Raw genomic sequence first — 26,243 nt, 5'->3', positions numbered from 1 at the left:
TTATCTAAGTACAGATCCTATTTGAAATTCTCCAACTGTTAAAATAGTAATTAGTAATGTGTGGGTGCAGTAAATTCTGAATGTTGACTTGAGGCTTTGCAAGAATATAGCTGGAATTTCTGTCTAGTTATTTTGAAGAAAAAAATAAAGATTTTGGATCTTTTGATCTCTTCCTATTGCTCTTCATGTAATTTTCAGGAGAAAGCTGTTATACTATCAAAGTTTTACTCCACCCAAGTATTACAGCGTCTCTTTCCAGTAATAGTAGAATTACTGCAGCTGAAAAGCAGAAGAAATAACTTGTGCAGGAGGGCTCTGGTACTTTGGCATCTGCTTTGTTGCTGAATTGGTGGTAGCCTGTTTTTCTTCTTGTATGACTACTGCTTGTAGTGTTCTTAGTTATGATTTTATTGTGTGCAATTTGTTGTTCCAGAACCCTATTCTCTACTTCTTTTTTTTTTTTAAATTCATTTGTATTCTGTCTTTTTATAGGCCTGTAAGCAGTGAAGGCTTTTATCCTCCACCTGTGCCCCCAAGAGGTCGCTGAGTCTCTCAACATCTGTGGAATATGAGATTTTTCTGGTTTTATATGTGTTTTACAGATATTTTTGGGTTGTCTTTAAATTATTTATAACTGGGAGCCAAATGTGTTCTTCCCCGTCCTCCCCTTTAAAGCTCTGATGACTTTTTGCATGATTTTCACTGAGACTTCTAGGTCTTCTATAACATTTTTTTTTAAATTTAAATAATTCTGGTGCTTTGGGACTTCAAAAAAAAGCATCATGGTCAGGAAGGAGAACACTGATGTGTGTCTTGGCAGCCCTGCACCAACACAAACTTTCTTTTTGACCAAGAAAGAACACGTGTCCTCTTAGAAACTAAATCCTGATAAGCATTGCTACCAAAGCCCTTGAAACATGCTTGAAAAAGTAAAGAAAATTAATTGTTCAAAGACTTTGTTTGAAGAACACTCATTACAGGAGGAACAGCTGAATGTACTTCTGTTTGGTATAAGATTTTGGGTACGAACATACTGACCTTTCAGAAGATGTGGAATCTCCCTCCGGCAATCGTTAAACCATGGGAGGTTGAGAAGTTGTCTTTATTCAAGGTTGTATGCAAAATACATTAAAAAAACCCACTTTTCACTTTCTTCTTCCCTTCCTGAAGACAACAGACATTGTCAAGGTGTTATTTGTGCTACATTTGCCATGAAATTTCCCAAGGGAGCCGGTAAGAGACCTGTTGTATCACAAAACAACTGTACTTAAAGCTTTTTTGGGGAGTGGGTGGGTATGTTGTTATTTGAAACCACATGACTGATCTCTTAAATTAGAGGAAGGAGTTGGCAGCAGTTTGGCATCTCTTATATGTGTTCATTGTAGAAGCAATATGCAGGCATTTCACTTTATGCTCTGGAATAATATAGCGAGTCTCCAATTATAAGTGCGCACACCTCACAAATACCAGGCATGTAGTTAGCCTGCTGCTATGGAAGTGTGCAGCCCTGGAGCTGGACTCTGCTCGCTCTACTTTTCCTGTTTAGTAATGTGAATCTGCAACAGCTTTGTCCAGCCTTTTTTCTGCCCGAGGACTTACAAACATAACTTCCTGGTTTGGTGGTGTTCCAAATGCAGAAAGCATATAAAGCAGAAATGAAGTTTGATTTCTTATCTCAAGGGACGTGAGTGATGGAAGTGAGGTGTTTTGGGAAATTTTTGGATTGTGGGTTTTTTTGGTTGTTTTGGGGTGTTTTTTTTCCTTCCAGGCCTTGCAGTCTTGTGTGTATCCTGGTCACTGGGGAACCAAGTATTAGGGGTGTGTTTGAGCATGAGTGGTGCAGATGGGAATTCTGCAAGATAAGATTCAGGGCAGAGAATTAAGCATAATACTTGGTTTTCAAACCATATGCCTTCTTCCAGCCCTGACAGAGACATAGATACATCTGTATTAGGTGATTCCTTGGGTGCAGGTAGGACACGTAAAGCTTCTGTCTGGTCATGTAAGCTCTCCTTAATCTGTAAGAGAGCAAGAGTTGTAGCTCCTTCCTCTTGCAGGGTGGCAAAGTCAGTGTGGGGAGCTGCAGGAGTGACAGATGGCAACTGTGACTCAGTCAGCACTGAATGAAGGTGGAGAAGCCCCTGCTGCTCTCAGGGGATAGGCATAAGCTAAGTATCATCTACACATTAAACTCACAGAATATGACTGCAGATGCAGTTCAGATAGCCTCTCCCTTTTATGGTAGAGGGATGCAGGTGTTGTGCTGCAGGTCTATAGTGAGAGGTACAGAGGTGACCTTTTTTTTCTCTTTTCCAAAGGACCTCAGCACTTTCTCCAGTAACTCCAACACTACAGGCTCACTGACAGTTTGCTTTTTGTTCACAGTAGCCAGGAGAATGGTGAGGTGGGAGCTGCCTTCCTGTGCTGCTCTTGGAACAGAACAAAGTTCCCAGCAATATTCAAATTAGAAGCAGGAAAGGAGGTTTGATGCTGAAATTAGGAAAATAGTAGCATGGATAAGGGAAGGAAACAGGGATAAATAAAAGAGGAAATTCAACAGCTTGATTGTCTTCAGCTGTCACATATGCTTTGGTTCGCACACAGCTCCCTGGTTTTGCTCAGATGTTCCCCATCTCCTTAGTGCTGGGTGCAGCTGTGCCGCAGAGCTTGAGTGGTGATGTGATAAGACAAGTTTATCTGCTTCCACATCTCCCAGGCACAACATAAGGTAGACCTGTAGGATGTGGGGAAAACTGTAACAGGGCAGGAAGGGCAGGGCAAAATAAGAGAGTGTATCACACAGAAGGTTTCCTTTCAAAGCCACTGGACTGAAGCAGCCCAGGTATCCCTGCCTTGCCCAACTAATTTTTAATTCTGCACTCCTGCATGTGATAGCCAAATGTCTTCTGTGGGAGGAGTTTATCTGAGCGTTTGCCTTTGCACAATCCTAATAATGTGGCTGTAAACTTGATTTTTATTGCTAGTGCTACAGTGAGATGGCTTATATCTGAATTACTGAAAAGTAGCTCCTAAGCAGCCTTTCAGTCCTTCTCCCATTTGCAACTTAGATATTTCTTTAGTCCAACCTGACCAAATGCTGACAAAGTCTGACAAAACCAGATGCTAGTGGGGGTCCGGTTTGGAGGAGAGGTGAGGTAGGACAGGTGGGGCTGAGAAATACTATAAATGCAGTCTGTTCAGCCCCCTTCCACATTGCCTAAGAGTGGGATATAGAAGATAGAGCTGTACTCTCTGGCATTCCCATCTTTCTTTCCAACTTCTTCTGGATCAGTTGGGAATTTCACTGACCAACCATCATAGATTCTACTACTACCCTATGAAGGAGGAAAAGGAATAGCTCTGAAATGGCTTCACCTGATAAATGCAGGTAAACATTTGGGGTGCAGGCATGACGCTTAAGGTTTATGAAGACCATCAGAGATGCACCTTTTCAACTGCCGAAATGTGTTCCATGTTGGTGTGGTTTCAGTTAGTTGCTTTAAGGCTTTTCTGGCTCAGTGTATGCAGTCTTTGTATCTGTAATTTCCATTTGTGCTGGTGAGCATGTGGTGTGTATTGCTTCCACCTAAGGTGAGAAGTGCACTGACACTGAAGATCAGAAGACACTGGAGAAGAAAACTGCATGTAACCAGACTCCTGATTACTCAAGAATATGCTGGTGGGGGGAGAGCGGGAATGAACTGTGTTTCTGTCAGACATTAGAGGTCAAGGACTGAAAAGGTAAAATTGCTGGTAAAAAGTAAATGACCTGGCCCCCTGCAGGGGCATCCACCAAGCTCAGGTGGCAGCTGGCTGGCTGGCCTGGGGAAAGCATTTGCTCTTTGTGCAACTGCTTCAGAAAACCCACTGCAGCAGATGGCTCTGGCTGGCTCTGTTGTTGACTGTGAGACTTAAGTACTGAATAAACTGAAGATGCTGAAGCCTCCTCTCTCTGTCTCCCATGGGTAAGCTACTCTGTTTTGGACTGAGACACAACTAGAAAGAAACATATGGTGTTATCACAGCTGACTAGGTAATTTTTTGCTTTGGGTTTTTGTTTGTTTTGTGGTTGTTTTTTCATATAAACGTGTTTTGAATGGGTTTGGACAAGCATCTCTAGTGACCACACTGCTACTGAAATAGGCAGGAGAATTTGAATATACTATCATGGAAAATGCTTCATATAAAAACACAGCTTGCTAAAATATATTCAGGGAAGGCAGACTGAACGTAAGATCACAAGGGGAAAAACTGTTAGGATGGGTACGGTAGTTAGTGGTTAACGGGTATCTGGTTTTGCACCATTTCTACAAAGCATGGATGGCATGTAACGGCACTGAGCGTGTCTCCTTTGCTATTTGTTAATGTGTGCAAAATCTGAGAAGACTGTTTAGCCCCTTTTAAAAAAATACTATGTCCGATAGTCTCTGAAAATTGTTTTTGCATTTGCTCAGTTTAAAAATTGTATCATTGACCACTTAATGCCATGAGCTTTTTGGCTCTGGGCTTTTCACTTTGGCCTTGTAGCCTGAGCTAGTTCCAAGCTCACACACAGGGCTGCAGGCTCTATCCGAGCCGGAGCTGACTGAGACCTCCCCGTCTGTGCCGCCCCGGTACCTGCCCTTGGGCAGCAGGGCTTTCTGCACTGCGGCGTTCCTGGATTTCTCCCACATGTACAATTGCTGTAGGAAACGGGACCGCTTACTGTTAAAGGCACTTGAAAAGAGTCCATGGCACGTTCCTCTCAAAAAAACTTTATTTGTTAATTGATCGGTATGTGATCAATTAAAAGATAATCGAGGCCTTAGTGTCTAACATGCCCGCGGTGCGGGGCAAGCGGGTCCTGCCCGCCGTCTCCCTCCCTTTATATCCGCAGTCCCGCTCCAGCCTGCAGGTACCGACCTGCCCCTCCCCGCGGGGAGTACCCCGCCGCTCGGCTTGGCTCCCGGCAGCCGCCGTAGGTGCCGCGCTTCCGGCGTGCGGCCGGATGACGTGGCCGGGCGGAGCGGAAGTGGCGTCGCAGGTCGGCGTTGGCGGCGGGGCGCGGGCCGGCTCCGCGGCGGGGCCTGCTGCGTGCGCGCGGACGCCGAGGCCCGAGATGGCGGCGCCCGGGCTGCAGCTGTGCGCGGCAGCCGCGCTGCTCCCGCTGCTCCTCCTGTGCCTGCCGCTGCGCGCCCTCGCTGACGAGCACGAGCACACGGTGAGGCGGTGCCCGGCCTCCCCCGGGGGGCCTGCGGTGCTTGGGCCGCCGCCCCGACCTCCCCGGCCGCGGTCCTTGCTGCCAACGAGGGGCGGCTGCGTCCGCAGCTGCCCGGGGAGTGCGGCCCGGCCGGTGGGCGGAGCGGGGAGTGACGGGCTGCGGCCTGGGATGGGGGTGAGAGGGCGGGCGGCGGCCCTGGCGGGTGGTCCCGCCCAGCGGAGCTTTCTCCTTGTCTTCCCCGCTGTGTGGATTGTGTTGGCAGCGTGTGGCAGGTGTGGGCTATGTTCTGTCTCAGTTGGTGTGAGCGGGACGCTCGGGGAAGTGCTACCGGAGGTTTGTGGTCCGGTTCGGACATCCGTGTGTCGGCCGGGCGCGGTGCCACTTAGATAGCGGTCGCGCGTCCCGCCTTTTCCCGGCGCAGATAAAAACCCCGCAGGTGCCTGTGCGTTGTTTGAAGAGGGCTGCCCGGCTGTTGGTGTTGTGCTTTGCGGGAGCGGCCGTTCCTTCCGGGAGGGTGTTTGTATTTGCTTCGGCACAGCGGTACGATCCGGAGCTGCCTGCCTCGGGGGAGCCGCGGCCGGGTGACAGCCGGTGCCGGGGGGTGGCGTGGACCTGGGCTCAGGGCAGGGCCGAGCGCTTCGCTTGGGGCACTGCGTGGAGCCCGGAGGGAAAGGGTGCGAAAAGCATAGCTTGAGTGCTCACTTGTCAGTGTGAGGATAGATGTTCCGAAGTGCTTGCAATGTCACCCGAGCAGAATCTCTAAGAAGGAAGCACCAGTGTACGATTTTGCATCGGAGTGTTGTTTCCTGTGGCTTTTGGTGTGGGAGGGTGGAAGTCTGCGATGAGCTGAGATGTGATTTTGGCACCAGACTTTTCTGAAAACCATCCCTGTTTCCTCGCAAATGGAGTGGATTGGAGTGTGCCCATGATTAAACACAGTGTCTCTTTCTGTCAGAACTTTCGTGTTCCTGAGAAGCCTGGTGGGTTAATGGTTGCTCGGTTTCTTGACATGACTTTCTCTAGGTGGGGTGTAGTAAGCTTAATAAATGTTTTTAATAAAACAGGTAAATAGCATTGGTAGTTTGTGTGAGCAGTCATTAATGAGTTGCCCAATTCTGTGTATTTGTGAGACTTGAAAGGTGTTTAGGATTGTTTTTATTTTTTTAAAAGCTATGAGAATTATCAGTGCTGCAGTTAATGACAGTAAAGTTAAGCTAACATTGAGGACTTTCAAGGAGCACAGATGCTTTGAACTAGCTTAAGTCCCAGTTTTATTGCTGAACTGGTGTTTTAGTGTTGGGTATCTGCTGAGGTGAGATGGTTTTTGGCTTAGCACTGTGTTTATTTTTAAAGGCTGTTTGACTTGAGTAATTACTAATTATTCATTTAATATTGTTAGTCTTCTGGGGAAAAAAGGATTTCATAAAGTGGTTATTGAATTTATTTGGTTTTGAGCTCTCCCTTCAGAAGGGGATTCTGATGGTTTTTAGATCTTCTGAATGATTACCTAAACAATTACCAGTGGAAATCACAAATTCGTTTTGAAGGCTGGTAATTTTTTTTCATCTGAATTACTGAACTCTTTGAGGCTCTCTGTCTCTTGGTTTAGCGTTCTCATTCATGTGGTGTCTGGTTTAGTAACATCACATGATAGGTTAGGAATAGTTGACGCAGGAAGACAGTTACGTTTTTTTGGAAAGCTGTCTCCTTGATTAGATATTTTGGTACTTTAGTATTGTTCAGGAGAGTGGAGTGGAAGTGTTAATAGCATGAATGAAACATGAACAAGGTTTTGTAATAGTACACTGATTTTGAGATTAAAAACCTGAAGGAAATGTTCCTTAAATACTGCATTTTAATGAATTTTGGTTTTGAATATGACTGCAGTTGGAAGATTAATCTTCTGGTAATCAAAGTGCTTTGTTAAATTGTGGAGGCTCTGCTCACCTTTGGGAAGTGGAGAGGAGTATACCAATTCACGGCTTGGTAACTTCAAACTGTAAATTTTCACTGATTTTAAGACTTGAGTCTTATTGATAGGAATACACACCATTATGTGCTGCTGTTTCCTTGTTACTGCCTTAGTGTGCAGCTTCTGGGTGAAGGCGTGCCGCAGTTTACTTTTAACTGCTGATGTAGAGCGGCCTTATCTGTACCAAGCATGCCGAGCATCTAGAAGCACTGACTTGAAGGTTTAATGCTCTGTGTTAGCAGGTCAATTTATTTACTGCTGCTATAACACATAATAGCATACAATGCTTATAAAATAATACATGTGTGCTGTAATGTGTATTATTTTGTTAATACAAATTGGCTGTTAGTGCTTTATATATGTCCTTTTTAACTGTAGGACTGCATAAGCAAATATTATAAAGGGTAACTGTGAAAGGACTCCACATGAAGCTCTATGACTGTACTAGTATTCCTGGAGTTTCTAAGTGTGGATAGCTTCATTGGATCAACAGCTAAATCCTTTATCTTAAAATTGAAATAGACTTTAAAAATGCATTTCTTTAGGAAAAGAGTAGTAAAAATACAATTACAAGATAGGGACATGGGTGATTAAAATCATTAGTAAGTGAAGAGAAATTAGGATTTGACACAGCATTTAAAATCTTCATTGTCAAAAAACAGTGCAGCACCGTAACTTCAGACCACAACAGAGCAATGTGTCAGAAACTAAGTGAAAACTCGTTTGCAGATTCTTTAACTGGTTTTCACGCTTCAGAGTGTGTCATGTATCTGGTTTTTGCCTGTAATCTGATAGTTGCACCATTTTTTGACAGTTGCCCTTTTACCTGTGGAAGAGATAGTATAGCTGAGATATTACTAGCCTTACCACAGTATATACTGATGCTGTAGAAGCAGGGTGGGTGGGCTTCTGCCTAGCTTCTGCTTTCACATCTTCTGTTACTAGACTTGTTGGAGTTGACAAAATATGCAAACCATAAAATTATTCTGATATATGCTGGGGGTTTTGTTGGGGCAGAATGATCTAGGCAATAGGTAGCATTTTAATTTTAACATTGTTTCAGTTTAATTATCAGTGCTTCATAAGCATGAGAGTACATGACAAACATTGAAAAACAAACAAAACCCAGCCTATATTGCGTAGCAAAATTCCTTATTGATAGTGACTGAGTAAAGCATTTTTGTTGGACTTTTAGTCTGATGAAGTATGTTAAAGGTACAAGCATATAATAAAATAATGACTTTTGTATAGTATCTGTAACTTGTCAGTTAGAGAAACACTGTAGAAAACATCTCTGTGCATGTAAAATACCTCTTTGCATACTAAGTTGTGTGTAGATGGGCAGCCTGATTCCTTTTGAAGTTCTAGTGGTTCCATTCTGAAGAGGTGAAATAAATGTCACAGAAGCAGGGCGAGGCATGCCTGAACAGCCTTGTGCATCTAGGAAGCCTAGCAGTAAAAGGACTGCTTGTACAACAGTTCAGACTGTCCTTCTGGTGTAGTTCTAGCCATGGTTTGGTGAGGCTTACAATTCAGAGTTAAATGAAAAGATGTTACTGGAAATAATTTGTTTTATCCAAACGAGAGCAAAGGGCTGAAATCCACAATTTATGGGTTCAGGTTACCAGTGTGAGCTGCAAACATCGAGTATTGTCACAGTGCTTCACAGAATATCTGTAAGGTACTGGGACTAGAAGCCTGGGATATTACCCACTGATTGAGTCTTACTTGCTGCCTCACTTGTTTCCTGTCCTGTTTCTGCAGCTCTGCCGGTAACAGTTGATTCTTTTACCCTTGAAAGATGTGTGCTGGTGTTCAAGGAACTGTATTGTGGAAAGCCTCCCTCCAAACTTCAACTTGAGAAGAGGAGTAAAATGGCATACTTTCTGAAAGAAGCTATCCTGATTTGAATTTATTTTGCTGAGTCACCATTTAAGATTTGGTAGTTGTAGTCCTCTCTGACCCTCCATCATTTTTTGCAAAGGGTTTTCATGGTTTAAAAAGGGTTATCACAACCTTCCAGTCTCATATCCTTTTCTGCAGCTTTTTATATCCTGACTTAATCTAGCCTTAATTGTTCTGTAGAATAAAGAGTTTATTTCTAGGGCTACCATGCTAATTTCTGCAGTTGTGCAAAAAGAATATTAAGTTGCTTTCCACATCATGAGTGCCCTGTTGGGTTAACGAAAAGAAAGATGCATGTACTGTGCTGAAAATAGCCTCAGTATTGCTATAGAATCATAGAATAGGTAGGGTTGGAAAGGACCTTAAGATCATCCAGTTCCAAGTCCCCTGCCATGGGCAGAGACACCTCACACTAAACCATGCCACCCATGGCTCTGCCCAGCCTGGCCTTGAACACCACCAGGGATGGAGCATTCACAACTTCCTTGGACAACCCATTCCAGTGCCTCACCACCCTTACACTAAAGAACTTCCTCCTTATATCCAATCTAAACTTCCCCTGTTTAAGTTTTAACCGTTACCCCTTGTCCTATCACTACAGTCCCTAATGAAGAGTCCCTCCCCAGCACCCTTATAGGCCCCCTGCAGATACTGGAAGGCTGCTGTGAGGGTCTCCATGCAGCCTTCTCTTCTCCAGGCTGAACAGCCCCAACTTTCTCAGCCTGTCTTCATATGGGAGGTGCTCCAGCCCCTTTATCATCTTTGTGGCCCTCCTCTAGACTTGTTCCAACAGTTCCATGTCCTTTTTATGTTGAGGACACCAGAACTGCACACAATATTCCAAGTGAGGTCTCATGAGAGCAGAGCAGAGGGGCAGGGTCACCTCCTTTGACCTGCTGGTCACGCTCCTTTTGATGCAGCCCAGGATACGGTTGGCTTTCTGGGCTGTGAGCGCACACTGAAGCCGGCTCATGTTCATTTTCTCATCAACCAACACCCCCAAGTCCTTCTCCACAGGGCTGCTCTGAATCTCTTCTCTGCCCAACCTGCAGCTGTGCCTGAGATTGCTCCGACCCAGGTGTAGGACCTTGCACTTGGCATGGTTAAACTTCATAAGGTTGGCATCAGTTTAAATAGTTTTTAAAGCATAAGGATATGTTTTTGTATTAAAGCAGTGGTTGTGTTGTCATTGAAGAAGTCGATATATATTGGGTCAAACCGCAGAAGCTTCATGCCAGCTTAGTATTCTGCAGGAGACTAGAATGGTTGTGTTACCTTTTTGCTGGTATAGATGGGTTTAACATGATTTTAGCTTGCACATACACAACATGTCTCTAGCCCAGTGCTCTGAACAGATAGCGTGACCGTGTTCTGCTGCTTTGGAGCAGATGGCCCCAGCTGCCATGAGGGCTGTAGCTGATATGTGGTTACACTTGAGGTGCAGATTGGTCCTCCACCAGCTGGGTGTCAGTTACAGAAAAAAGTGTCTGAAGGTTTGCCTCCCATTACTCAGATTGTACTAGCAGAAAGTAGGTAACTTGTGTTGATGCTGAGACTTGTTCAGGCTGCCCTTGTGATTTTGCATAGCTCAAGTAGGTCATTATATACTCCATATAGTTACTGAAATTACTGAGCTGGTATCAAGCTTAGTGCAGAAAGATGCAAAGCCAAACTTGCTAAGTACTACATTTTTCATAAGTTACAGTAAGTAAAAGGTATTTCAAATTGTGTTTTGTAGTCTTCTCTCATGTTTGGAAGTACTGAACTCTGAATTCTGGCACCAAGTTGTTAAATTCCTGAGCTATATGCAGTATATAGTTTCTTCACATGAACCAAAACCAGAAGAGTTTGCTGAGGTATACTAGGGTAGAAATTGCAGCATCTTATTTGTTGATCTTTTTTGCTTTATCAGTTACTATATTCTTAATAGGATACCTGTGTCCTATTCTGGCATGTGAAAAGCTGCCTTTCCACCATCTACTTCTCTGTAAACAAGTCAGGAAGAAGAATGAAGAAATATAAAAATAATTTCTGAAATAGCAGTAGTTTGTACATCCAAGTCAGTCCTTCATGTTAGGAAGATGTTTGGCACTTGTTTTCTGAAGGGATGAAGATGAAATTGCATTGACGCAAAAGTGTAACTCTAGATATTAGATTTATGTCACTAAAATTATCTAGAGTCAACTCTGCAGATCATTATTTTTACTTCAAATTATTTTACCATTTGACATGCATACTTGCTGTGTTGCAAGCCTCAATAGTTTAGATATAGCTGTAATAGGAATATGTTTAAGAACTATGGCAGTGATGGGTCAAATAGTGTCTGAAGACTCTTATGTGTGGAGAGCAGGAAATGTTTATTCACATCTCTTACCGTGACAGCTGTTCTTGGTGATCTTAACTAACTTGTTGAGCACCTGATGTGGATGTTCTTGCACTTCGTAGTTGACTTCCTCTCTTGTTCCCTCCCTATATTGACAGGGAGTTCTTGATACTTTTCTCGTGTTCTGGGATCTGGTGCAATCTCAGTGTATCAGAAGTATTTTGTTTGCTGCTGATCTAGCAGAAGCTAAGGAAACAATCACACAACAGGTTATGCAAGTTTTCTGTTTTTGTATAGCAATTTCTGAAAAAGACCATTGGACTTTTCACACCCTGTCTTACTCTGTGTTGGTTTTGACTATGAGTTATTGCTGACTTGCCTACTAAGGTTAACAGAAGGCAATAGGATTTTGATTTGCTCTGTTGTGTTCAGAGCTCAGAGGGTACAGTTGAACAGTTGCTCATCAGCCAATATCAGAACCGTAAAAATGAAAATTCAGGGTTCTTTGGTTTTGTCATTTTGTCCAGTGTGTCTAAGGCTGATCAGTCCCTGATGAAATGAGAATAGTTTCTTCTGTATGTTCTTTCTACCAAGAATGCAAGATGGAGCTACAGAGCTGGAATTTTCTTCCTGGTTTTTATGATTCCAAGTTCTCCATGGTTTGCAGATTCCACATATCACAGAATGGGTTGGGTTGGAAGAAACCTTAAAGATCATCTAGTTCCATCCCTGCCCAATCCAACCTGCCTTGAACACTTCCAGGGATGGGGCATCCATAACTTCTGTGGGCAACCTACTCTGGTGTCTCACCACCCTCGTGCTGAAGGAAGATGAAAAAAGAATATGACAGAAGTTGAAACTACTGCAAGACTGACAACGAATGTGCTGACCAATATCTGACTGGCACTGCTAGAGTGTACCTGAGTGCTGTGGCTCCCCTTGTGACCAGGGTTTTATTTAGCAGTGTATTTTATGTTATCTCTCTCATAATGTGACCTTTTTGCATATTTGCTTGCCTTCTCTGAACCTAGAAGTCCTTTTAGAGAGGTGACAAAACAGTCCTACAAGATGCACTTGTTCTTTGTCTTGCCTAAATAAGAATTATTTTCCTGTGTGTCAACACTGTTCTTTGTTGTAGGTGCTTTGATATTGTGAAGGCAGTAATACCACCACAAATGTGAACCTTTTGATAGCCCCGAGTTCTTGCCACTAAATTACCCTACCAGTAGGGTAGGATGAGATATGTCATGACAGCAATATATTCAAATGTGAAGGATCATCTTTATAATGGGTAATGAGCAAAACCCAACTGTCGTGGTTTAAGCCCAGCCAGCAATGCAGAACCATGCAGCTGCTCACTCACTCCCCACCCTTCTTCCCCCTGCTCCCAGAGGGATGGGAAGGAGAATCGAAAGAATGTAACTCCCATGGGCTGAGATAAGAACTGTCCAGTAACTAGGGTGTAACACAAAACCACTACTGCTACCACCAATAATAATGATAAGGGAGATAACAAGGGAAGAGAATACAACTGCTCACCACCCGCCAACCGATACCCAGCCATACCCGAGCAGCGATCTAGCCTTACAGGTAACTGCCCCCAGTTTATATAGTGGGCATGATGTGCTGTGGTATGGAATACTTTGGCTAGTTTGGGCCAGGTGTCCTGTCTCTGCTTCTTCCTGGCTTCCCCTCCTCCCTGGCAGAGCATGAGACTCAGAAAGTCCTTGGTCAGAGTAGACATTACTTAGCAACAACTAAAAACATCAGTGTTATCAGCATTGTTCTCCGGCTGAGAGTCAAAAACACAGCACTGCACCAGCTACTAAAACTTAGAAAAATGACTGCTACTGCTGAACCTAGGACATATACAGGACAAATACAGGGAAGGAAAATCTGAGATTCTGCTAGACACCCCCTCCTCCCCTCTCAAATTCAGGCTGCTGAATTAAGTTGCTTAAACTGGGTTTCTTACTACAGACCTCTTAATTTTGTGAGGGCACTGGGAGCAGCTGATGGACTGCAAAGTGCTATGACTAGGGGCTTGCGGATTGTGAGAGAGGTATAGCTGGGGATGGCTGAGGTGCTGTGATAATTTATGTTGCAGCCCTGAACAGATTTCTCTTACAGTGTTCTGGGATGCTTGTAAGAAAGGGAGAAGTAATAAATCTAGGCTGTATTCTTTGCATATGTTTTAGCTGATCCCTTATGTCTCCAGAGGAGACTGATGGCATCTTGGAGTCACTGTGGGAAAAGCCTGTAGGCCCTGAAGGAGGGCTAAGCATCATGCAGATAAGAGACAAATACAGGCCAAATTTATTATTGCAGATGTTGTAATTACAATGTAGGTCAGAAAATATAACAAGATTTTTGAATAATATGTTCTTAAGAAGTTGATATTTGTCACTTGAAGATGATCTGGTATAATTCCAAAAATAGAGAGGTCCCAACTCAGTATGAAGCAGGTTGGAAACAAGACGCTAATTAAAGCAGTGGTCAGTACTTGCTTTATTCAGGCACTGACAAAGATGAATTTACAGACTTAATGATGTTGTCATATTCTGTTACTGAAGGTTGGGCAGAGACATAGCTCAGTTCTAACGTAAGCTATTGCATTGCAAGGAGTAATGCCAAAGTAGGCTCTTGACAAGTTAAGACCATTTTGAGACATGACTGAAAATACCTTCTGCAGCTGTTAGGGAAAGAAACAGAAGATGGGCTAGGAATAACAGACTAGAAAGATACGGACCAATTTGTCTGTTGTTACATTGGCAAGACCTAGAGGTGGTATCGTTGTGCAGTTTCCACTGTTTCTGCTGCTGAGGGAGCTGGAACTGTGATCTTTCTTTCATTCTTCATTCCCAACTTTGAAGTTCGACAGCTGTGCTGTACAGGTATAACCTTTCTGGTTGCTGGTCTAGAGGAGGAATGTCTACTTTCTCTTTCTGTGTTGTTTTTCTTTCTTCATTGACGTTTCTTCATTGACTGGAGACCTCATAGCAGACTTCTGGCATCTGAAGCAGGCCTACAAGGATACCTGAGGGGGATGCCTTATCAGGGATTGTAGCAATAGGCCAAGGGGTAGTGGGTTTAAACTTAAACAGGGGAAGTTTACGTTAGATATAAGGAAGAAGTTCTGTACTGGGAGGGTGGCGAGGCACTGGAATGGGTTGCCCAAAGAAGCAGTGAATACTCCATCCCTGGCAGCGTTCGAGGCTAGGCTGAACAGAGCCTTGGGCGACATGGTCTAGTGTGAGGCATTCCAGCCCATGGCAGGGGGGTTGGAATTAGATAATTTTAAGGTCTTTCCAATCCCCACCATTCTGTGACATTCTGTACCTGTCAGAAATGTTTCAAAGTATGTGCTCTGCGAACAGGCAGGTTTGTGAAGCTGTGTTTGGTCTCTGCTACAGCTCAGAATGAAATTAGTAAGATACTTGAAGTTTCTTGTTGGAGATGGCTCACATAAGAGGCTTGAATTACCCTTGTGCACCTTTGTAACACAAAAAACTATGCTTGTAATAGAGATGATGTTTTAGTGTAGAGGAATTAAATTATTTCCTGAAGCGTGTTTGTTTAAATCCTTGAATTTGACTTTTAAATGCCTCATCTGAAGAGTTTATTGCATACCACGTGCAGCTAATTATTTGTGAGTTAACCTGTCGGTATGACTGTGGTAATTCAGAATAAATGGAGTTGAAGAACCTTTGTTCATTTGTTAAAAAGGGAGATGCAAAGCTGTATTCAGTATTTCAGCTGTGTGCTATGAAATAGTTATGGATAATTAACATTTGACTTTCCTCTCCAGCGTGTTCTGTGTACATGTATTGGTCTTAAAATAGTACTTTATACTTCTGCACTTAAAAAAAGAGTAAGTCAGGATTTATATGGTGATTGTACTTGCAGGTGCGTACTGTTATTATTAAGTGTTTTCTGCCTTAAAAGTTAGATCAGTGTCCCTCCTAATCTGTTGAAATTATAGTAGGTGAAGAAAGTGTGTTGTGAGGGAAGCTTTGTAGTAACCAGCAAACCGGATACCTCATCCAGATGCAGTCAGATACAGCACAAATAGTGATTTCAAACCACTTAAATCTTGTAAATTCATGCAGGATTAGAATGCTGATAGATTAATGGCTTTAAGGACTTTTTTGTTGTTGAAAAGTTATAAGGGCTTGAAAAGGATTACTAGCTCCTAGCCAAGGAATAAATTTTCATAGCTAACAGTAGCTGTGGAGAGTGAAAGGTGAGTGTTCCCAGAAAGAATTTCATGGCAGCCACCAGACTCCTTGCTGTTCTGTTTTGGTTTTTTTTTTCACTGTGAGAGGATTGAAAATACATCAGAATAGTCCTTCTGTCTGAGTGTTTTGTCCCTTGTAGGTATGTGACAGTTTCATTTTAGTGCTTCCTGTGAGGCCTTGTGCTCTTCTGGGAATTTTAAATGTAATTTATACCATTATAAACATCAAAAGGAGTTGCATTTGAGGAAAATACAGTATACATGACACCACGGGTAGATTGCCCGATTTCTTTGCTAAGATCTTGTTTAATAAGATTTTAGTTTGATATTTTGTTTATCTCGTTGGAGATAGGCAGTGTTCTGCTTTTAACTGCTGCGTGTTTCCACAGAATTTGTAAAAGCTGTTTTATTTTTGAAACTGATGCTTTTCTCCACTTCTGCTCACTGTATCTTTTGCCTCTCTGTTAAATTTGTATGAATCCCTCTCTTCTGGTACTTCAGGGATAGGCTCTACTAAACTATACAGTCAACTCAGCTTTGTTTTTGTAGGAAAGCAGACCGAAAATCTTTTCCTAGAATCTCAAGCCACCCAAAAGACAAAAATACACAACTGTCTTTAAATATAGCTGTTGCCTGTGATTGAACAGTCCTGCCTTGCTAGTTAATATGAATGTGAGATTATGTTGAATATTTTTATTCTGCTGAGCTTGTCATCTAACTCAATAACTTTGTCTTTCAGTACCAAGATAAAGAGGAAGTTGTTTTGTGGATGAATACAGTAGGACCCTACCATAATCGCCAAGAAACATACAAATACTTCTCCCTTCCTTTCTGTGTGGGATCAAAAAAAAGTATCAGCCATTACCACGAAACCTTAGGAGAAGCACTGCAAGGAGTTGAATTGGAATTTAGTGGTCTTGACATAAAATTTAAAGGTAAGCAATTGAAAGTGCATTTAGTCTCTTAAAAAAAATTACAAACCCTTAAAACTTCATTTTTGAACTAGAACTGTAAGTTTGTTGCTGATAGCAACCGAGTGTATTTTATATTGTTACTTGAGCTGCCCCATAAGGTTGTCTACTACTCCTTACTTTTCAGTTTACAGTAGTTTTCATCTGTGTGCCCTTTAAAGAAGACGCTTGCAGCAGATACATGCTTCTCAGGTAACTGATGACTTTTTATAAAGTGAAATGAAGGTTTCTGTATATGAATGATTAAAAATATATTTACTGAAATTGTTATTCTGGTTTACCAATTCTGAAGATGCAGTTGGAAAGGAGTAGCAAGGGTTCAGCACCTGAAAGTTATACCTTAACACAAAGTTAATTATTGTATCCTTCTGGTTAGTATCTAATTTAAAACACCTTTGAGAGATACCTTTATATTATTGGCTCTAACTCGTCATAGGCGTGCATTTGGAGAAGGCTGAGATTCTTAATGACTTCTTTGCCTCGGTCTTCACTGGCAAATACTGTGACCACACCACCCAAGTCTTGGAATGCAGACATAGGGACTGTGAGAATGAAGACCTTAGCCCTATTGTAGGAGAGAATCTGGTTCGAGACCATCTTAAGAACCTGAACATGCACAAGTCCATGGGACCTGATGAAATCCATTCAAGGGTTCTAAAGGAGCTGGCAAACGAAGTTGCTAAACCACTGTCCATTATATTTGAAAAATCATGGCAGTCAGGTGAAATTTCTGACGACTGGAAAAAGGGAAATAAAACCCCCATTTTCAAGAAGAGGAAAATGGATGACCCAGGGAGCTACAGACCAGTCAGTTTCACCTCTGTGCCTGGCAAAATCTTGGAGCAGATTCTCCTGGAAGGCATGCTAAGGCACATGAAAAACATCAAGGTGCTTGGTGACAGCCAGCATGGGTTCACTAAGGAGAAATCCTACCTGACCAATTTGGTGGCCTTCTATGATGGGGCTACAGAACTGATGGACGGGGGTAGAGCAGTTGATGTCATCTACCTGGACTTGTGCAAAGCGTTTGACACTGTCCCCCATGACAGCCTAGTCTCTAAATTGGAGAGACATCAATTTGATGGATGGACCACTCAGTGGATAAAGAACTGGCTGGATGGCCACACACAAAGAGTTGTGGTCAATGGCTCAATGTCTGGCTGGAGACCAGTAATGAGTGGTGTCCCTCAGGGATCGGTCTTGTTCAACACTTTTGTCAGTGACGTGGACAGTGGGATTGAGTGCGCCCTCAGCAAGTTTGCCGATGACACCAAGCTGTGTGGTTCAGTTGATACACTGGAGGGAAGGAATGCCATCCAGAGGGACCTTGACACACTTGTGAGGTGGGCTGATGCCAATCTCATGAAGTTTAACCATGCCAAGTCCAAGGTCCTACACCTGGGTGGGAGCAATGCCAGGCACAGCTACAGGTTGGGCAGAGAAGAGATTCAGAGCAGCCCTGTGGAGAAAGACTTGGGGGTGTTGGTTGATGAGAAAATGAACATGAGCCAGCAGTGTGTGCTTGCAGCCCAGAAAGCCGACTGTGTCCTGGGCTGCATCAAAAGGAGCATGACCAGCAGGTTGAAGGAGGTGATCCTGCCCCTCTGCTCTGCTCTTGTGAGACTTGACTTGGAGTATTGTGTGCAGTTCTGGCATCCTCAGCATAAAAAGGACATGGAACTGTTGGAACAAGTCCAGAGAACGGCTACGAGGACGATCAAGGGGCTAGAGCACCTCCCGTATGAAGACAGGCTGAGGAAGTTGGGGCTGTTCAGCCTGGAGAGGAGAAGGCTGCGTGGGGACCTCATGGTATCTGAAGGAGGTCTGTAAGGGTGCTGGGGAGGGACTCTTCATTAGGGACTGTAGTGATAGGCCAAGGGCTAATGGGTTAAAACTTGAATAGGGGAAGGTTACATTGGGTATAAGGAGGAAGTTCTTTAGTGTAAGGGTGATGAGGCACTGGAATGGGTTGCCCAAGGAAGTTGTGAATGCTCCATCCCTGGCAGTGTTCAAGGCCAGGTTGGACAGAGCCATGGGTGACATGGTTTAGTGTGAGGTGTCCCTGCTCATGGCAGGGGGCTTGGAACTGGATGATCTTAAGGTCCTTTCCATCCCTAACTATTCCGTGATTCTGTATGCCTGTCAGGATGGAGCTGGTCTGTTTGGTTTGTTGTTTTTTTTTTTTTTCCTGTTGTTTCCTGTCTTCTCCCTCTTTTCATACTGTTATTGAGGTGACATTTAGCTTCTTTTGCAAATACATTTCTTGGTGTTAGGTACAGAGTCTTCTGTTGCGTGATTTCTCTGTCTATATTCTTTGGCGCCCAGAGTCTTTTTAGGTCTCTGGGTTCCAAATAATAACAGTCATTTTGTCTGTATTGAGTTTTAGCATTTCTGTGTTTAATCCAATTTCTGGTTTCTGTGTATATATGTCTTTTTTTTCCCTAGAGAGGTAGAGTTCATTGCATTACCAGTGCTTAACTGTTGAACTTAAGCGTAGTATCTCTTGTCTGAGTATTTGCAATCATGGGACTTAGGTTCTGTATCCGAAACCGGACATCTGCCAAACGATGTTTTTGTTGTAAGTAGGTTAAGTAGAATAAAATATTAGAAGCTTGTTAAAACCATGAATTCTTCATAATTTTTTAAGTTGCTTAGGGGATAACATCTCTGCATTAAAGGAATTTGGAGTTGAATTTTTCCTTTTAAGAAAGGAACTGTACCTGCACAGACACTGGAAAACAGTCCTATTACTGGTTTGCAAGACTTGCAGTCTGCTGAAAATTTTACTCAAGATGGGAAAAACAGTTTTCCTGTCCAGCCTCACAGAATATGCTCAGAAATGCAAAATGGAAAGAACAGAGAAGGCAACTGGCAGCAATTCAACATGTCTGTGAAGATGAAATAAAACTTCTATTGTATGAATATGATAAATACATATTTTGCAGCCAGTTATATGTGTAAGTTTTACTTACTTTAATTGCCTTGTTTTTATAAAGAGCTTGTGTTACTCCAGTGACAAGTGTGCTCTCTAGATGAAGCACCAAATTGAAAAGACTTGAAGGTTTGTGAGTTAGTTTACTGTTCTGGAGTATCCTGTTCCCAGATTTATTTCCTGATGATTATCCATGGTTAATTTATTCCCTTATGATACCAGACTTTTGCTAGATCGAGTCTTTTAATTTTGTGTCTGGAAATACTGAGCAGATTGTGCTGTTCTGTAGCTCACTTTTTGTCACTTAGATCTCTTAGATCTTGAACCTTTTCTTTATTGACCTGGATGTACTAAGTAATCTGTTTTGTTGTGGAAGTGTTGAGATGATATCAAGGGAAGGAAATGGACTGGCTAAACATCATGAACTGGCTGAAATGCTTAAAACGTTTTATGCTTTAGGGGTCCAAAAAAAGCTAGAGCCTCTGTTGCTCCAAAAGTACATGCAGTAGTCGGGCTGTCTTAGATTTATAAAATATGCTAATAATTTTTTTTTTTTAAATAACAAATGAGATAGATGAAACTTTCAGTTTATCTTTTGTCTCCTCTTGTGATGACTGTGTAGTCTGTAGTCAGAGGTAGTTTAGCTTTCTGTCATTTCTAAGGGAAATATGCGGTAGAGCATTGGACAAATCAGTTCTTTGAATACGGTCTCGAATACTTCTGTAAAATACTCTAATAATGGCGAACTTAATGAGTTTCTGTTTTCATAATTCTTTAACAATTAAAAACATACTTAACAGGTGTTATCTTAAAGAAGTACAACTTGGGTCGTAGTAAAGCTCCAGCTCCTCAATACATATAAATTGATACCATTCCAATTTGGTTAAGTCTTTTGGAATTCCGAGCTATGGGGAGCCAAAGTCATCTCAGAATAACACAGATTAGAATGCTGGAAAAATGCTGTGCTTTTCATACCTTGTGATTGTTTTGGTTTTGATTATGTCCTTGCCATATTAGCTTATCTATTGTCTCCTGTAGTTCTTTATAACAGGCAAACCTGTTTTCCTTAAGTCTTATTTTTCTTTCTGGTTAGGTGTTTCTCATACACAACTGATTGTGCTTATGTTTTAACACAGTGTCATGGTTTAAACCCGGACATGCAGCTTGTTCACTCACTCCCCCCCTTCCTCCCTCCCCCTACTCCCGGAGGGACGGAGAGGAGAATCAAAAAGAATGCAACTCCCATGGGTTGAGATAAGAACAGTTTAGTAACTAAGGTATAACACAAATCACTACTGCTACCACCAATAATAATAATGATAAAGGAAATAACAAGGGAAGAGGATACGACACCTCACCACCCACCGACCAATAACTCACCCCCCAGCCGACTGAGCACCGGCTGATACCTAGTCCAACTGCGCAGTCTACCAGCCCTTCTGGGTGACTCCCAGTTACCTCCTGGGCATGACGTGCTGTGGTATGGAATACCTCTTTGATCAGTTTGGGTCAGGTGTCCTGTCTCTGCTTCCTCCCGGCTTCCCCTCCTCCCTGGCAGAGCATGAGGCTCAGAAAGTCCTTGGTCAGTCTAAACATTTGAGCAGTAACTAAAAACATCAGTGTTGTCAGCTCTATTCCCAGGCCAAAAGTCAAAAACACAGCACTGCACCGGCTACTAAGAAGGAGAAAAAATGACTGCTACTGCTGAACCCAGGACACACAGAAAGCTTTGCATTTTTTCTATTCTAAGTATTGTTTATTCTGATAAGTTCAGTGTGATTTCTTCAGTATTTAAGGTCTGGTCTTCCGTTCGTGCTAGTTTTTTTTAGACACCTTTTTGCACCTCTCATTGCTTTACCAGTGTACAACAGGTATGTAGTTGACATATCTTCCACAGGCTGGGTGTAATGTAGTTCAAAGCAGGCTTTGAATAGGTGTGGAAGAGTAGAGACTTGAAAAGAATCAAGGTGTTTATGGCTTGTGAGTATAGGTGATTGATGTGCTGGTGGGGAATTCCTCTTCATCCATGCCCTTGGTTGCTTTTTTAAAATTTATTTATTATTAACACACTGGTACTCTGGGCAGATTGATAATCTCTGTTGGACCGGCAGTGAATTTAACTCCTAACCAAAGTGGCTGCACCTCGGATATTTTCTGTAAAACAGATGGTACATGGTAGCTGGTTAATGACTAAGTATGTGTACATGACCTGGGAAGCTGTCTATGTGTGCTTCTAGATTTTTCCATTCCAATCTGTGTCCTCTGGATAAAAGAGGAAGACAATAATCTCTTTGTTATTAACTGGGATCCAGCAGCTTCTGTATCAGGAGGTGCTTTAGTATTTCTAGTGTTGGATCCATGAAGTGAAATCTGAATGGGAGTCAAGTCTATTTTACTATCTTTAATCTGCTATTACAAGTATTCAAATATGCTTCGCTCAATTTCATAGTAACAAATATGAAGTAATTGTAGCAGTAGTTATTACTTATTTAATATAAGATTATGTAAAAAGATTGGAATCTGAGATTCATTTTTTACAGCCTTAAAAACTGTCATAAACCCAGTACAACTTATATCAAATGCATGTAGGAAAATTTAAATTTCATAGACAAGCCCTTAAAATTTACCGTTTGTATAAACAATTCTTACCCAGTTCGTTTGTTGAAAAGTGGTGATAGCTCATTTTTTAGTAATTCTTTAATGGCAGATCTTATTCTTGGCTGAAGTGGTGTTCACCTTTTGTGTTTCATGTTTTGGTTGTTGGTTTGGTTTTTTTGTTTTAATAATTATAACTGGATTATATCAATAAAATGGATTTTTTTTTTAATTTTTTTTTTTATGAATAGGTTTTATCTGGTTGTGATTGATCCATGCGCCTGCCTCTTCACCAGTGGTTTAGAAATTGCTGCAGTGAAATTGGAAGAGTTGTTGGTGATTTGTGGTTTGATAGGGACTTTTGTCCGTCTGTTGTGGTGGGTGGTTTGTTGGTGTTTTTTTTTTCTTCTTCCCCCTCTTTCTTTTGTTCTGCTTAATAAACAAAAGATTATGTTTTGGCACCTGTAGATTCATATGTTCTTAAGAAAAAGATTCAAGGAATGTGGAGTATATAATAACATCTACAGCTGAAATAATTAGGACCTGCTCCAAGTAACTTTCAGTAATCATTTAGATGCTTGACTACGCATGTAAATACCAGGGGCCTGCTTTTCAAAATATTGGTGTTACTGTCTGAAAGACTTGTAGAGGTTTTCTTTGTGGGTATGTGAATTGGATCCAAGCTCTGAATTAACAGGTTATCATGTTTTTCCTCATGTGTTTTGGGGATTAGGGCAGTTCTAACAGCTACAGGTATTTTTCCTCTTTAAATGAGAGTAGCAAGAATTTTAAAAAATAAATTGTATTTGGATTTTATGCTTCTAGATTTTTATCCTCTGGAGTCAGTAAAGAATTGTTCTAACTAAATTCTGCAATAAAAGAAAATTTTCTTCTCAACATAGTTTAACTAAATAGCACTAGCAGGTAAGTATGAAACTTTGTGGTGTTCATCATATTGGAAGAAGTATTTAGGCTGCCGCTGTCATTTACTAATCTAAGTAAAACTCTCAGTTCAGTCAGTGGACTTTGCCTGTGATTTTGAAATAGACTAAGAAAATTATGGCTCTGTAGAAACATGTTCTGAAAATGCAGGTTTGCTCTTGAATGTTTGTAGTGGGGCAAATCTACAGTGTATTCAAGAATCCATTAAGTAGTGTTTGTATTTAAAAATGTGTCATGTGAAAGCCTAAGTGCAACCTTACAAGATAGCTGGGTTTCCCTTCTGTTGCAAATATGGGCAATGTTCTTCTTGTATCACAGGTCTCAAATCTGTATAAGTATCTTTATGAAGAAACTAATTGAGTTATTAATACACACTTTGCTTCAAGCTAAGCCTAGAGTGATAATGCTTTTTATGTAATGTCAAGTTCTTTATTCAAGCGTTCTGACATTCTCTATGTTACACCTGAGACCTAGTGAATTATTAAATTTTTTGAACCTTGGATTATGGTAACTTCAATTAAAAAATTAACTTTTGGTATTGGCATACAATAACAAGTAGAGAAGACTAATTTAAAGGGGAAAAGGATTTTTTAACATCTTTGAATTTTTGCTTATTTAGAAATACTACTAAGTGACCATACTGCCTATTGAGAACTCCTTCCCCAAGATTTCCTTTTGCAAGACCTCTAGAAAATATGACAGCTATTCAGGATGATGTTCAGTGTTATACTAGAAGATAGTTGGATATAATGAGGTTTTATATGGTTTATATATTTGAATAAAACCCAGTTGAACTGACTGTTCGTAGGAAATTTTAAATCTGGCATAACTGCACCTACTTTTGCTTTCATACCCTTAAAATTTGCCTAATGTGCTGTTGACATTACTGAAGCTTTAATACATAGTAGATGTTACCTTTTAAGCATCCCTGATGTAGACACAGCACAAAACATACCTTGAACTTCACACACCTCTTGGATGCACACAGAACCGTAACTTGGACAAGAACTATCTAACATACACAAAACTTACATCTGGTGAAGGTGTAATGAAGTAGACTTCACTTTCCTGAGGTACTGAATGCTGTTCTAAGCCACTTTCATTTAATCATTTAACACAGTGAATTTCAGCTTAGCCTTATAATCCTGTCCTGTAACTAAATAACACCTTCAGTATTCTCAGTGGCTGAAGAAACAACCGCTTGTCTTCATTTGTTTGCCTTCATTCATGTTTTTTAGGGGAGGTGAGAGGAAGTGTACTGTAAGGTATGGCTGAGGGTGAAATCGTATACCGTATGTGAAGTCATGCCTATGTTTTGCAAGAATTGAATGAGGTAGTTTCTAATGATTCTGCTGGGGGTTTGTGTGTGTGCGCTGGAGTAGTTTGTGAAGTAGTGCATCCACGGTTGTTTTTAATATCTCTCTGGTATCTTTTGGTATTCTGAATACTGTGAGTAAAATCTATAAAAATGGATGAAGACAGATTTTTGGTGGCATGCTGTTTGCAGCCTGGTTGGATGTCAATGCAGTCATTTAACTTCAAATGATATTTTAAAGGGTTTTTTTTTGTTTGTTTTGCTGTGGTTTTTTTTTTTGGTTTTGCTTAAACAGCAGTAAAAGCCAGTGTTTGCATCTGAAAGTTTTAGATGCAGAGTGGCTTTTTTTGTTTGCTTCTAACTGAAAAGTGGCAAATTCCAGGGATCTGAAAGCCCATGGAGTAGCTTGGTATTTGATTGCAATCTAATACCATGTTTGCCTTGGTTAATAACTGAAAACAAAAGCTTCTGTGTTCAGGCTATAAAATGGGACAAGTCTCTAAAAAGAGGACTTGCAGTTCCTGTGATTTTTATTTTGCCAGTAGCAGTTGCAGCTATCCCCATGCTGCCCTCACTTGTGCTGGTAGTGCTGTGTGTATGGGTGAACCAGTCAGGAGAAGAGCCACCTAAAACCAGTCTGGCCTCCACGTCAGATCAGGCTTCCATGTTCCAGCACTGGGTAATACTTTATTTGAAAGCCTCCACCAGTTTCTCTTTTACCTTTATTTCGATTCACAGGATATTTTTATTTGACTTCTCCGTAATGAACAATCCTTTGTGAATTAAAAAATTTAACATTAGAGAGGTGTTGAGATTAGTATGAAACTGATAGAGACTGACAATAAAGTACCAAGTATTTTTGAAAGAATTAATCCTACTTTAGCAACAAATTCAGAAGATGGGGATTCTGTTTTTTATTTCTTTTAATTAATGTCAAGATGACTCAAAAACTCTGTTAGCGAAAACTGCCAAGCAGAGGCGCTTTTTTTTTTTTTCTTTTGGGGAAGATGGTCCAAAAAATACAGGATCCAGCTCAGTAGAAGCATAAATGCAAACTCAGGCCTGGATTTGTAAGTCTGTGTTTCAGCTGTGTTGCCAGCTTTAATGGCCTCTCTCTTCTGAATGTGTGAGTACAGGTCCTGAAAATACAGTCTGTGGTCTAACAGTCGTCTTGGGATGCTTGTGGGCTCGAATGGTTTTGTTATTCTCTGTTTTTCCCTCAGCAAAAGTTTTATTGTCTAAAAACCTGTACTTTTATTTCAGTGAAAAAATGAAGCTTACAGTGCATTTGTGAGGTCTTGGGGGGGATGGGGGGTGTGTGGGAAGAGTGAGAGGAAAGAAAAAAAAAGAACAAAAATAGAAAATACTGAAATGTTCATGAGAAATAGGAGGAAGAGATGCATCCATTCCGGAATAAACAAGGGCACTATTTTCTGAAGGGCTGTGGGAAATCACTGCAACTATGCAGGGCTGCTGTTGGTTGTTTTCTTAATGTTTTGCTTCACCTGGCTCTACTTCAGTTTTGCCTGACCAGACATACTGTGTATGTTTTCATTTTTCTCATTATCTGAGAAATAATGTTTCATGTTGGAAATACTCTACTTGCTGGTACTTTTTCTGTGCAGGTGGTTTTCTTTTCAGTTTTATATTGCAGTTAGCATATAGGAGAAAGTAAGCTAAATTTTGATACAGATTACAGCTGTACTCAGGGCAGTAATTAATTTTACCTACTAGAAATGTTCCAGTGAGAACAAAAAGAGGGGAGCTGGAATTACATGCATTCACTTTCTTTCACTTGAAAACACTTGCTAAGAAGCAGATGGGGGGGTTGTATCTAAATCTGTTGCTGTC

The 26,243-nt window shown here is 41.6% G+C and overlaps 2 protein-coding genes across 6 annotated transcripts in view; both read left to right on the top strand.

The window, feature by feature from the left end:
* PIK3AP1 (phosphoinositide-3-kinase adaptor protein 1) overlaps nt 1–3,941 on the top strand; it is a 51,257-nt gene extending 47,316 nt beyond the window's left edge. For all 4 annotated transcript variants that reach the window (XM_062606697.1, XM_062606695.1, XM_062606699.1 and 1 more), the window contains one exon: nt 493–3,941. In XM_062606697.1, the coding sequence (XP_062462681.1) occupies nt 493–547 (55 nt within the window). In that variant the 3' untranslated portion in view covers nt 548–3,941. The remainder of the gene's footprint in view (nt 1–492) is intronic.
* Nucleotides 3,942–4,979: 1,038 nt separating this feature from the next.
* Nucleotides 4,980–26,243, top strand: part of TM9SF3 (transmembrane 9 superfamily member 3) — a 60,310-nt gene continuing 39,046 nt past the window's right edge. Inside the window, exons 1-2 of one of the 2 annotated variants that reach the window (XM_062606700.1) lie at nt 4,980–5,200; nt 16,377–16,572. In XM_062606700.1, the coding sequence (XP_062462684.1) occupies nt 4,988–5,200; nt 16,377–16,572 (409 nt within the window). In that variant the 5' untranslated portion in view covers nt 4,980–4,987. The other variant, XM_062606701.1, reaches the window with a different exon arrangement.

This window comes from Pezoporus occidentalis, unplaced genomic scaffold (assembly GCF_034315485.1).
Source record: "Pezoporus occidentalis ecotype Australia unplaced genomic scaffold, CSIRO_AGI_Poc_V1 ctg98, whole genome shotgun sequence".
NCBI classification, from domain to species: Eukaryota; Metazoa; Chordata; class Aves; order Psittaciformes; family Psittacidae; genus Pezoporus; species Pezoporus occidentalis.
The sequence above is the reverse complement of the archived record's forward strand: the minus strand, read 5'-3'. Positions and strand labels throughout refer to the sequence as shown.